This window comes from Diabrotica virgifera, chromosome 6, assembly GCF_917563875.1.
Source record: "Diabrotica virgifera virgifera chromosome 6, PGI_DIABVI_V3a".
Lineage (NCBI taxonomy): Eukaryota > Metazoa > Arthropoda > Insecta > Coleoptera > Chrysomelidae > Diabrotica > Diabrotica virgifera.
This window is the reverse complement of record NC_065448.1, coordinates 36641665-36655906: the sequence shown is the minus strand read 5'-3', so window position 1 is coordinate 36655906 and position 14242 is coordinate 36641665. Positions and strand designations below refer to the sequence as shown.

Sequence of the window (14242 nt, the reverse complement as noted above, 5' to 3'; positions counted from 1 at the left end):
TTCCTTAAAGTACATTATTCATATATTTTTTTTTGCACCATATCTCGCTTAATTTGTATGTAACCGACATTTAAAGGTGCTCGCTTTAAAGGCCTTTTCAAACACTACAAAAGGTGTTGGTAGCATTATACACCTAAAACCTACCGTTCCTCTGTTATTTCAAGTTGAATACACCAATTTGAGCATGCACCAAAAAATAAACTATTTTCATCTACCATATCTCTTTTTGTATTATAAATAGAACATTTACGAAGGAACGAATCTCTTTATTATTTATAATCTAAAAAATGTTTTATATAGTGTTTTTAGTTCGGTGCATAGTTTTTAAGGTATTCACAAAAAATCCGTCCGAAAAGGTGTCATTTTTCAATGAAAATGGCCAATTTTCAACTACGCATAACTCAAAAAGTATTGAGTTCTCAAAAAAGAATTCTCTATAAAAGTATTGAGTTCTAAAAAAAATATAGACCAGTTTTTGCTTAGAAATAGGTTCTTTAGCCACTTCCGTGTTTATTTTGACCAACAAATTTTCCACCCCCTTGAAGAAGTGGGAACCGCCCCAAGATAAAAGCGCCATAGTATATAGGGTAGATTTTGTTTCTTGAGCTATTCCCTACTTACTGTGAAAATATCAAGTACATCAATGTAGTAGGATGGAACTCGGAGCCAAATACCCTCATTGACTGCCCTAAAATAATGCTCTGCTATGATCGCGTGAGAGAGGACACACATTATGATTATAGCAAAATTTCTATTTACCGTTACTTTTCGAGTTTTTAAGCTACAGAAATGAATTTGATGTCATTGGAAAGGTAATTTTGCATTCTTTCAAAATATGTAAAAATATATAGGGCGTATCTAAAAAAAATAAGATTTTTTATTCATTTCCGGTTCAACCGGAAGCCATATTTTTGGTAAAATTTATTGTGGTAATAGATAATAAAGTACCATATATGTCTGCAAAATTTCAAATTTTAGTTTCTATTAAGAAGGAAGTTACGGGCACTCGAATATTTTTTTATAAAAAATTCATAACTCCCCTCTTATGGGGAGTTAAGAAATCTGACTGTCATTCAATTTACCGATAGGATATCAAAAACATATGGCCATTTTTGATAAAATCTAGTTCAAATTTATGTCAAATTTTGACCCCTTAAATATAGGCAACCCGTACCTTTTTCTGAAAAACGATAACATCCTTCTTATAGCCCCATCTTTAGGCTATATAACGACTTTTTCAAATTAAACTTATCTTAAACAAGTTTTTAGATAGGTAGGGAAATGTGTCGGGTGGACGGTCGGCCGTGTTGGCCGCCATTTTGAATTTGGAAATGTCAAATTCCGTATTTTTATTTACCTATCGATGAGCTTACTTTGAGTTGAATTTCATTCATTTCGGTCAAAATTTGCAAAAATGGGCCCTAAAGAACCCCCCTATTTCGGCCCCCCTTTGAGAGGTTTTTTTTAAAAGCTTAGTTTCTCGACAAAATTCTCTTAAACTTACTCATACCGAATTTCATCAGACATGTTTTTTTTTATTTGCTTTTTAGACCCAAGGGGGACTCAAAACGTCGAAAAAAAGTGAAATCTGAAAAAAAATTTTTGCACGATCCTATAACTTTATCTATTATACTATACTACGTATATAGTAAGATAAAGTAAAAATGAACAAGTAGGAAAAAGAACATATTGAAAACTATTGTTTATATTTTAAGTCTTCCATTTTCGATAATCCCATTTTTTCTTCAAAATTATATATAAAAAAAATATACAAGGAGAATGACTTTTCAAGTATGCAGTTGATCGATTACGCAATATGCAGCAACACTATTCCATGTTTAAATGCACGCACACTGTAATCTGTAATAAGTACTAAATCAACGTTACCAAACCAAAATATGGTAACAATGCTGATATACACAGCGTGCCAAAGCGCCGTCTCTAGAGCTGTTGCTCCTTCAAAATTTTCGAGTATTCTACTGCGTTACCATACCCAAATGTGGTTACAGCATATAATAACGTGCAACGGATTCACATAATCTCGCCTATATTTTTGTGCGTCTAGTTGGCTATTTATTGAATTAGGTACTATTAATAAATATTTCTGTTAGTAAAAAATATATGTAAATGGAATTATTTCATAGTACCTAGTCATAAAGTATTTATTTGCAAGATTTTTAACTGTTACCAATGGTAACAGTGGTTACATGGATGATTCGCCAGTGCTTGATTTTACCTTATGGCAACGCAGTACTCCCAAATATGTGGGTTATTGGCCCTGGGGGAACCTCGTTAAATGGACTCTACATAGCAACTATCTATACTATCTTTTTTAATATAAATGTACCTTTTATAAAGTATCTTTAATACATTTTTTTTAATATTTATTAATTTTTTTTTCAGGCCATAACGTAAGAATTAGTGGTCAAGATGTTGGTCGTGGAACTTTCTCCCACAGACACGTAATGCTTGTCGATCAGCAAACAAATAGTACCTATATTCCACTGAATAATCTCCATGAGGATCAAAGTGGTTTTCTCGAGGTAGCCAACAGTATTTTGTCCGAAGAAGCTGTATTAGGTTTCGAGTATGGTATGAGTATTGAAGATCCAAGGAATATGATAATTTGGGAAGCTCAATTCGGAGATTTCTTCAATGGAGCCCAGATCATTTTTGATACATTTGTAAATTCCGGAGAAGGTAAGATAAGGATATCATCATCATTGGCTCTACAATCCATGGTGGGTCTTGGCCTGTTCCAGAATCAGCTTCCATTCCTTGCTCTATCTTTCGCCTTGCTTTTCCAATTTCCTACCCTCAATACTCGTAAGTCGTCTTCCACATGCTCCTTAAAACGTGCTCTGGGCCTGCCTCTTCTCCTCACTCAATCCGGTCTCTCTTTAGTTATAAAAAGGTAAGATATCAGTACATTGAGATCATCAAAAATGACATTAATTCTTATTAATTTTGAGAACACGTTCAGTGATATTCATATATTAGTAACATTGCTGCCGGCCTGATACATATTTTTGAAATTTTTGGCTCTTCATTATTGTTAATGTGTGTTATTATAAGAGTTAAAAACAAGACAAAATAAGTACACAACTTACCACAAGTGCTATCACTTCTACGATACGTCCACTACAAGTGCTAGCATACAACTAAACATATTCGATATGGTATATGACGCACCGGTGCGTCATCCGCCCCTCTACAAGAAACAGCTTGACGCACCGGTGCGTCATCAGCACCGAACGTGTTAAAAGAGGTGAAAAAAAAATATGAAAAAAATATTTTTTTGCACGATTGATCATTTTTGACTGTTTACCGTGACAGATTTTACGTCAGTAGGTGACATTTACTAGCAACTCGACGGTAAGTAATCCAACTCGACGGTAAGTACTCCAACTCGACGGTAAGTAATTCACTTACTGTCGAGTTAAAAAATCTCTTAATTTTAATTTATTTTTTGAAAGAATAAAGAAAACTAACGAATTATTTATTAATATTGAAACTTATGGTACAATTTGTTAAATTATTTTGCAGAATGTCTAAATATGGAATTTTATCGTCTGGATTATTAACGACTGTAGAAGTACGCTGGATGTTCGTTTTTGTATTGGGTACTTTTACAATCATTAAACCATCGGTTTGTTGGATGTCATTCATAGTAATATTATATAAATAATTCTTCTCTCCTGCAGGCATCAGATATTCCCAATATCATTGCGACCTACAAATTATGAAAAAATCTTCATTAGAGTATTTCTTTTACCTAAACTAGCTTATATTACCTTGTGAACTAGAAATTCTTCATCCGGTGCTTCCATCAGAAATGTTTCAAATTGCTTCCGTGTAAAAATGCTCGCTTTCTTAGGCCTATAGCCAACATTTTTTCTCTTCAAATACGCGATCAAAGTTGAAAACTTGGAAATATCAATGCCATCATAAAGAAAAACGGTGGATTTAATCATTGAATATTCTGCCCAGAGGCTTCCAGGAGCTTTCAACTGCATATGTCTTTGAACGAAATATGCCAATAGAGTATTTTCTTCGATTCTTAAATTCTTGCCTTCGCACCATTTTTTAAAACTTTGGTAGGTATTTTGATAACGGATTTTGGATATTTCGGGAATAATTGCGGAACACCCTTCTTCCCAAGCCCGTTCAATGTCTTCAAATTCACTTTCGCTCATATTTTAATTTATAATAATCAAAATTGTACTTAAAATTATTGACAACTAAATAAAAACTAAATTCTCCATTGTTGTTATGCACCCTAGTTACTACCTAACAACCAAAGTATCTATCTTGATAAAATGAATGAAACTAGTCAATATGACGAAAATGTTTAATTTTATAATTTATAATGGTATCAATCGTGCAAAAAACGTTATAAGCATGTCGAACGTTAAGGGTAACCAATCTCAAACAATAATTGGAGTCGTCGCTCCGCTCCTCCTCCAAACAATTGTCTTCGATCGGTATAAAACCCTTACCGTTCTCCATACTTAATATACTATAAGAAACGCTTTTCTTAGTTACGAGTGACTAAAATTAAACATATAAAAAAGCAATCAAAAAGCAAAAAATAAAAAAAATTGAAAAAATCTAACACATTCGTCAAAGAAAACCGTGGCGCGTCTTCATCGAATAAACGGTTTACGCACCACACTTTTTTTTCAGGAATGTGTTAAGATTTTTTCAATTTTTTTTTATTTTTTGCTTTTTAGTTGATTTTTTTTATAATATGTTTAATTTTAGTCACTCTAGTAACTAAAGAAAAGCGTTTCTTAAAAATATTTTTTTCATATTTTTTTTATTTTTTACTTTTTAGTCTTACACTTTTCAAACATTAAAATATATCGTCATGTTTATTAAAATATGGCTATAAAACATATGTTGTTCTGAAGCTATTTCCTTGTGGCATTTTTATGATTAATTATTTATATGGGAAATAAGCCACAATTAAAATGAAAAAAATAATTTTATTAACGTTTCGACGCCCAAATCGGGTGCCGTTGTCAAAATACAAAATATTACTGTAATATTTATAATTATAATTAATATTAAAATCAGTAATATTTTGTATTTTGACAACGGCACCCGATTTGGGCGTCGAAACGTTAATAAAATTATTTTTTTCATTTTAATTGTGGCTTATTTCCCATATAAATAATTAATCATAAAACATATGATTTACAAACTTGAAAAGTAGTCGGAATCGGCAAAAAATTTGAAACTTTATTGTTTACCTATGAAGCATAACGTAGACAATTAAGGTAAAAAGTGAAATTATGTATAGTTCATATAATTAGCTACAATCTGTAAAAGTTTCAAGTTTCTTCATTGTAAAAAACAAGAGAATTTAAGCATTTTCCGTTAAAATCGTTTTTTTATTTAAACAATTAATAAACAAAAAAATGTTTTATTGACTATTCGTGTATTGTTCCTGCAAATGCATATGTCTGCAAATTGTTCAATGCAATTTGCATTGAAGAAAAGGCCATAGGCGTAACCAGGGGGAGGTTTTGGGGGTTATAACCCCCCCTTTTGGATGTAGTTTGAGCTCTATACGCTTAACATCATTATTATTCCATATCCCCCAGACAGTGCCGGTTTATCCACTGGCGCTTGGGGCGGGCGCCCAGGGGCCCGTTCCTTTTAATTATAAAAAAATAAAGTCGCTAAATAATTTACATATTCTCCGAAAAAAATCTCATACGCAGATATGCCAATACACTGCAAACGCCTTTTTTCTATTGTTACATCTCTTCACGCCTATAGGTACACAGTGCCGTAGCCTAGCCCCAGAGGCGCCCCGTGTCAGTGTTTGTGGCGGGGCCCTTTTCCAAAAACTACAGAAAGTTGTCAGATTTCGCCATGTCATTGATTAAAAACTACCCAGGTAGTGTGTAAAAAGTGTGTGTTATTAATCAATGGCCATGTCTCGAATTGTATCCAAAATAATCGCACAAACGGAGTTTTTTTAGTTTCTAATAATTTCGTTTTGAATTGTGGGGCTTAAATAATAATTTATCTCACTTTTCGGCCTTAAAATAAGTTCTTTTAAAATAAGAATAAAATAAGTCCTTTTAAAATACAGTAGAACCCCGGTCAACCGAAATCGGGTTAACCGGAACCAGGGTCAACCGGAACGTAAATATTAAGTTGTTCAGTTTATACAGTACATACTCTAGTAGCCTACTATGTATTTACCAATCCATTATTGTATTTTAAATATTTTGTATAGCTGTAATAAAATACTGTATTACTGTACTGTACATACTACAGTGTACAGTATAATATAGACATTGTTTGTAAATTGTAAATTCATTTTCCCTATACGCCGGGCTATTTTTAGCATATGGCGGCTAAACCGAAAAATTGGTTATCCGAAACGGCTGTCCCCCCTTTATTTCGGTTAACCGGGGTTCTACTGTAGTTAAACAAAAGACAAAAATATATATACATAAATCTAATTTATAGATAAAGAATAGATTATTCTCGAAAATGCCAATACGCAAACAATAGGTACACACTTTTTCAAACATTCAAAAGTAAAGCGATTACAAACATTGCAATTTGGCATTACACAGTGGCCTCTAAGCCCAGCACTCCACTTGCGATTTGTAGTCGCAGCGACAAAAAAATCGCTGTCGCAGAAAATCTAGAGTCTAGAATTAGTCGCTGTTTTCAGAATCGCGAATTGAATGTTACAAGGATCAGCTTTTAGATGTTTTTTTAATCTAGAGATAAAGGAGAAGTCAAGACGTAAATTAATACTTTTTATGCGAGAAACATAAAAACGATGTTGATGAAACCAAAGAGAACTTGCATAATGAAATTACCCATTTTGTAACGTTATGCTAAAATTTGAATAAACATCATACAATTTATTTGATTCTTCCAGGATGTAAAAGCAACTTATCCCAATATTTTAACTTTACTGCAAAATTATTCGACGATACCAATTTCTAATGCGTTAGGTGAGCGGTCTTTTTCGGCTTTAAAAAGAATAAAAACCCATTTAAGGTCAAATTTGGGTCAAGAAAACTTAGACGCATTATCACTATTGTATATAGACAATGAAGAACTGGAGAAACTGAATTGTGATAATATTATATGGCAGTTTGCGAATGCCAAGTCAAGAAAAAAAGTTATCTAATTTTTGTCTTTATGTTTTTTTATAATGTTTTTTTGCTTGTCATGTGTTGTTTTGTGGAACTTTCTGTTTTTTATTTACGATTTTAAATGTATTTTTTGGATAATTTTTTTCGTTTGCTATTCTTCTTGCTTGTTTAAAAAAATATTTTATGGATTTTAGAATAAACAGAAAGAGACTAAGTTTTCACTCTAATGACATATAAAACAACATAATGCTATTCTACATCCCACCAGAATGAAAACAATGGGAACCTTCTCTGGTTACACCTCCGAGGCTTCTACAATTTGCAAGCCATACGGATGCTGAGACTAAGGAAGATGAGGGAATTCTGCAATTTGCAATTCACGTCACATCTGCTCAGCGCGGTAAAGTTCCAACGAGAATGGTTCCCTTCATACTCCACACAGAGTAAATGTAAATGAAAAATGAATAACCATTTTCAATTTCGTTGCAAAACGAAAATACAGCCGAACCATATTCTAGTCCAATCAGAGAGTGCAGCAAGCACCTCTACCGGTTTCGAAACTTATTAGTCTCTCATCAGGAGGCACATATGCTGCTCTCCCTGATCCAACCAAAACAAACCCCAGCGTGCAGTCCCGGATTGCAACGAACGAAATGGCATGGATGCCCTAGCGGCAACTGCTAGCAAAAAGACTAAGTTTTCACTCTAATGACATATAAAACAACATAATGCTATTCTACATCCCACCAGAATGAAAACAATGGGAACCTTCTCTGGTTACACCTCCGAGGCTTCTACAATTTGCAAGCCATACGGATGCTGAGACTAAGGAAGATGAGGGAATTCTACAATTTGCAATTCACGTCACATCTGCTCAGCGCGGTAAAGTTCCAACGAGAATGGTTCCCTTCATACTCCACACAGAGTAAATGTAAATGAAAAATGAATAACCATTTTCAATTTCGTTTTGCTGAGCAGATGTGACGTGAATTGCAAATTGTAGAATTCCCTCATCTTCCTTAGTCTCAGCATCCGTATGGCTTGCAAATTGTAGAAGCCTCGGAGGTGTAACCAGAGAAGGTTCCCATTGTTTTCATTCTGGTGGGATGTAGAATAGCATTATGTTGTTTTATATGTCATTAGAGTGAAAACTTAGTCTTTTTGCTAGCAGTTGCCGCTAGGGCATCCATGCCATTTCGTTCGTTGCAATCCGGGACTGCACGCTGGGGTTTGTTTTGGTTGGATCAGGGAGAGCAGCATATGTGCCTCCTGATGAGAGACTAATAAGTTTCGAAACCGGTAGAGGTGCTTGCAGCACTCTCTGATTGGACTAGAATATGGTTCGGCTGTATTTTCGTTTTGCAACGAAATTGAAAATGGTTATTCATTTTTCATTTAGAATAAACCTTTACAGATGCATGTGTTTTCTTGTTAAAAAACTGACAACGAATAGCAATGAAGGGGGCCCCTAAACATCCAGCGCTAAGGGCCCGAAGTTAGGTTAAACCGGCACTGCCCCCAGAGACCTTCAAATAGATGTAACCCCCCCTTAGGATAATCCTGGTTACACCTCTGGAAAAGGCAGTCATTAACGTCCAAAGATTTGACTCAAACAATTGAACTAAAGAAAAGCTTTTACTTAATTAATACGACAAAACGAATTCTAATGTTAATTGTAGCACAAAACGTCTGTACCGGTGGTTTTTCTAAGACTACGATAAAAACACGAATTTTTTGAATTCGAGTTTTGGTTGAAGCTTTGTTCCGTATCGTATTGAAATTTGGCACGAATAAACGTCGATTTATATATAAACAAATATATGAGCGTTCAAAATTTGAAACTTTATTGTTTATTTATGAAGCATAACGTAAACAATTAACGTAAAAAGTGAAATTATGTATAGTTCATATCATTAGCTACAATCCGTAAAAGTTTCAAGTTTCTACATTGTAAAAAACAAGACAATTTAGGCATTTTCCATTAAGGCTATGGGTACATAATTCGCAAATATTTTACGTGTATCCCTACTTTTTCTGTCTTTACACGGCAAATTACGTGTAGTAAAATTCACACTGGTGTGGATATGTAAACATTACTAGAATGTCATTCTACTTGAAAATGTCATAATTAATTTAAAGAGATGGCTTTTGAATGTTCTTGGATAACTGTTATTTTTATAATTGCAAATTATTAATTCAGTTAATAAATGTGATAATTTTTTCACTCACTATGTTTTCAGTGATTGTAATAATTTATTTGTACAACAAAAACTAATAATCAATCGAGAAAAGAGGAAAAGTGTTAAAGTGATTTTTTAATAATATGTTGTTATTTTGGAACGCTTGCAATTTTGAACATCTCTAACAACAAAATACTTGGATCACAGGATATATCTGATGTATTCTCTGCTTGGATCTTCCACAAATAATACACAATAAATAACTTTTTATTAAGTTCACGTCTTAAATCAATTATTTATCAAATACACTATATATTCTTGTTCTCATGATCATTTTTCAGTGCGTCATTAATTATGACGTCATATACTGTATTGGGTGTGTCGAGACTTATTTCATGTAATTATTGACGAATCTGACAGATGCCACAATCGTACTTAGCCATAGGTGAAAAGCTTGTGGAATTAAACTAATTAGTAATTTAGTAGATTTGATTTTTACACAATATATTAACATGTAGGTATTTTTTATAAAGGGGAATAAAATCAAAAAGTAAACAATATTGTTAATTAAAATTATAAATATGGAAACATTAAAAAGTGACACAAAACTGTCCATAAACTGTGTTTTTATCTTCTTCTCTAGGTGCTGTCTCCGCTTCAAAAGTTAGCAATCATCAGAGAGATCTTTATTTCTGAAACAGCGGCTCTAAATAATTCATTGTTATTACATCCAAACCAGTTCCTAAGGTTCTTCAGCCATGAGTTACGTCTCCTTACTATGGATCTTTTTCTTGCATAATGACCTGGAGTATTAGATATACATCTCTCATCACATGTCCCATATATCTCAGTTTCTTCTTATTTGTTAGTTCTCGTTCCTTATGCGTAAGTCTCATTACCTCCACGTTGGCTATTCTATCTACTCATGAGATATTTAGCACTCTTCGGTACAAATCGAATGTCTCTAGTCTCCTCACGCCAATGACTAACTTTTAACGAACTAAATTCTAAACCAAAACACAGAATAATGCACAAAGACGTTGTGAAACACAAGTGAAGTCGAATTCGAAATTTCAAAATGACAGGTACACAAAATACTGACCTGAATAATAACCGTCACTTGACTCTTTGACACTTCTAAAAAATGGCCAAAATGGACGAAGTTTTTGTCAAATGTTCGTAATACGTGTATTTGATTGGCTAGAAAAAATGCGCATTTTAAATATCAACGAATCAAAGGTAGGTTAGGAATAGACATCTTACATATGTATATAACCATTGTAATGCTGCATTATTTTTGTGTTTAATCACGGAGCTACCGCTTTTTCCGTCTCATCTAACTTAATGCATTAGAGAGAAATCGAAAAACTGTGACGCACTGAAAAATGATCATGAGAACAAGAATATCAATAATATTTAATCAATTTCTCAAAATATTCCCGATGTAATGTCAAATATTTAAAATTGTCACTGATTGTCAGTGTCTGACTGACAATATATGCTGACAATATTATATTCGGTTGAGTGCGTTGTAAGACAAAGACAGATTTGGAAAATATTACCACGGCATTGTGTTCATTTTTTTCAAATCCTGAAAAAACCAATAAATATTTTTGAAAAATTTAAACGCAGAATGAAAGACTAAATTATTACCGAGGGCCGAAAGTCCCTTAGAATAAATAAAAAGTTTATTTTGAATGAGATATTTGAAATTAAAAATCACACTAAATTTTCTCTTAGTTTTTTCACCCCTGTAACTTATTAAAATAAACCTTATAGAAGTTCTCAGGGACTTTCGGCCCTCGCTAATAACGTAATCTTTCATTCTGCGTTTAAATTTTTCAAAAATACTTATTAGTTTTCTCAGGATTCGAAAAAAATGAATCCCCATTTGAATAGCATTGCAGCCGAAAATACGTACCGATCCTCTTAAAATCGTTTTTTATTTAAACAATTATTAATAAACATAAAAAAAATTTTATTGACTATTCGTGTATTGTTCCCGCGAATGCATATGTCTGCAAATTTTCATTCATTTGCATTGAAGAAAAGTCAGTCAAATTAACGTCTAAAGATTGGATGCAATTCAAAACATTCTTAAAATCAAAAATAATATTGAAAAGTCATTAACTTTTTCGCTTTAGATAATTCGTTTATGTTAATATACAGGGTGTAACAAAAATACAGGTCATAAATTAAATCACATGTTCTGGGACCAATAATAGTTCGATTGAAACTAACTTACCTTAGTACAAATATGCACATAAAAAAGATATAGCCCTTTGAAGCTATAAAATCAAAATCGATTTTTCCAATATATTGAAAACTATTAGAGATTTGGAAATGGGCATGTGGCATTTTTCTGACAGGAACTTCTTGAATAAAAAATAAAAGTGAATTTTGTGCACCCCATAAAAATTTTATAGAGGTTTTGTTTCCTTAAACCCCCTAAATAGTAATTATTATTGTGGTACCATTAGTTAAACAAAATGTTTTTAAAACTTTTTTGTCTCTTTGTAATTTTTCGATCAGTCAGTTTTTATCTAGATACTTTGAACATTTGTAAAATCCAACACAAATTTTTACATAGCAAGTAAGATTATAGACATTATAGATACATATTTGGTAATATGTAATATGAAAATTTATTATGAATTTACATTTTTTAAGTATATTTTGAAACATAATAATATCTCAATAAAAAATCATTTATCGAAAAAATACTAAGACGCAAAAAAGTTTTAAAAACATTGTGGTTAACTATTGGTCCACAATAATAATTTAATTGGAACGTACACAAACACTTGGGGCGTTTAAGGGAACAATACCCCCATAAAATTTTATGTAAACATATTTAAAAAGAAGCCGCATCTCGATAAAAACTGGGTTATCGAAAAAATAGTAAGAGGTAAAAAAGTTTTAAAAACATTGTGTTTAACTAATGGTACCATAGTAATCATTTAATTAGAACACACAAAAGTTTGGGGAGGTTTAAGGGAATAAAACCCCCATAAAATTTTTATGGGGTGTGCAAATTTCAGTGTTATTATTTTTTTAAGATGTCATTACCATAAGAATACCACATGTCCATTTTCAATAAAAAATCTCTAATAGTTTTCGATATATTTGAAAAAATAGATTTTCATTTTGTAACTTCAAAGGGCTGTAACTTTTTTTATGTGCACATTTGTACTAAGGTAAGTTAGGTTCAATCGAACTACTTTTGGTCCCAGAATATGTGATTTAATTTATGACCTGCATTTTTGTTACACCCTGTATAAGTCTATGTGTGAAATATCTGTTCAACACTGAGGTTAGTCCAATCTCTGACCAGATTTCTTCTTTCTGCCCAAGCCTTTTCTTCCCTCCACTCTTGATTGCATGATAACATGTACCAGAGAGTATTTATCGTTTCGAAGTATGTGGCTCAGATGGGTGGAATTCATAAAACGTAGTACCTGCTAATGCTTCAAGTATGCACTACATTTTTGAAGATTTTACTACACTTACAAAGCATTATGTGCTTTGCAAGTGTAGTAAAACACATTTAAATAATTTGTAAGTGTAGTAATGCTTTTTAAGTGTAGTAAAATCTTCAGAAATGTAGTACATACTTGAAGCATTAGCAGGTACTACGTTTTATGCATTCCACCCACTATGTTATGTATAGACGTCTTGACATCTATATAGTAGAATACTTTTTCATTTTATATTATCCAACGTGTTCCTAAAAACTTGCAAATAATTAGGTACCATATTTAATTATAAAATAGTCAATATTAAAATGCACAAATTAATATTTTAGCCAAATGGTTGTGGCAAAGCGGTCTGACAGTCCTTTTACCACATGGTTATGATGGTGCTGGACCGGAGCATAGTTCCTGTAGATTAGAAAGATTTCTACAACTGACTGACTCCAAGGAAAGCAAAGCTGACGGAGATAATATCAACATGCAAGTGTGCCAACCCAGTACTCCAGCTCAGTATTTTCATCTTCTACGCAGACAGGTTGGTTTATGTGATATTATTATATTAATAAGTTATTTGTTGATTATATTTGTTTATTAGGTCCATATTTATTTATATATTAAATTCGTTTAATTTGATTTGAACATTTTCTGTTCTACCTAACCAAACAGAATAGAGCTGTTTGGTTAAACAGGTTGTCTTCAACTGTCACTTTATTTTTATTATATGATTATAGTTTAGATTTTTACCTTTCTAGAACAATTCAAACTCTTCTGAACACTTCCGCATTTGTCACATGATCAGCTCATGAGATACACATTAGCTTACGAAGAGAGTATATACCCTATTCCACGAATATACGACTGTTTTGGATTATTTCGAGAACGAATATTTTACTGTGCAAAATATGAAAAACGAAAGTAAATTGCAAATTACATTGTTGTTTATTAGAATAATTATTAGAGCCGTTTACTTTCGCACTTCTTATGTTGCACACTAAATTATTCGTTGTCGCGAGAATCCAAAACAGTCGTATATTTGTGGAATGGCCTATATCTAACATTTTACCATGCGACGTCGTAAGGATAGCGGAATTTTCCTCTGGCATAAGCCTTTTTAGAATTTCATCACTGCCGATCTTATCATGGCTGTTTTTGTAATTTAATTATTATTTTTATTTCTTTTTATTTCATGTTATTTCGTATTCATGTCATTCTCACAGTTTGGGAGGAAATTCTGTCAGACATGAAGTGCGCACAAACCGTTCCAAAACCTGTAGTCCACCAGAATTCGTCAGTTCTCTGGGGCATTTTTTCAATCTCCTGTCCATGTTATTCACACAGTTCGGGAGGATATGCTATCAGGCATGAGAGTGCGCCGAAACCATGTCAAGAATTCGCCAACTCTTTGGAGTATCGCTTAGGCATCAGTTCTTCCCCTGCATCATGTATATCTTGGGCA

The 14242-nt window shown here is 32.9% G+C and overlaps 1 protein-coding gene across 2 annotated transcripts in view; it reads left to right on the top strand.

The window, feature by feature from the left end:
- The window catches only part of LOC114335167 (probable 2-oxoglutarate dehydrogenase E1 component DHKTD1 homolog, mitochondrial), a 138039-nt gene that overhangs the window by 111083 nt on the left and 12714 nt on the right, over positions 1 to 14242 (top strand). For both annotated transcript variants that reach the window (XM_050652662.1, XM_050652664.1), the window contains 2 exons: positions 2404 to 2700; positions 13119 to 13321. In XM_050652662.1, the coding sequence (XP_050508619.1) occupies positions 2404 to 2700; positions 13119 to 13321 (500 nt within the window). The remainder of the gene's footprint in view (positions 1 to 2403; positions 2701 to 13118; positions 13322 to 14242) is intronic.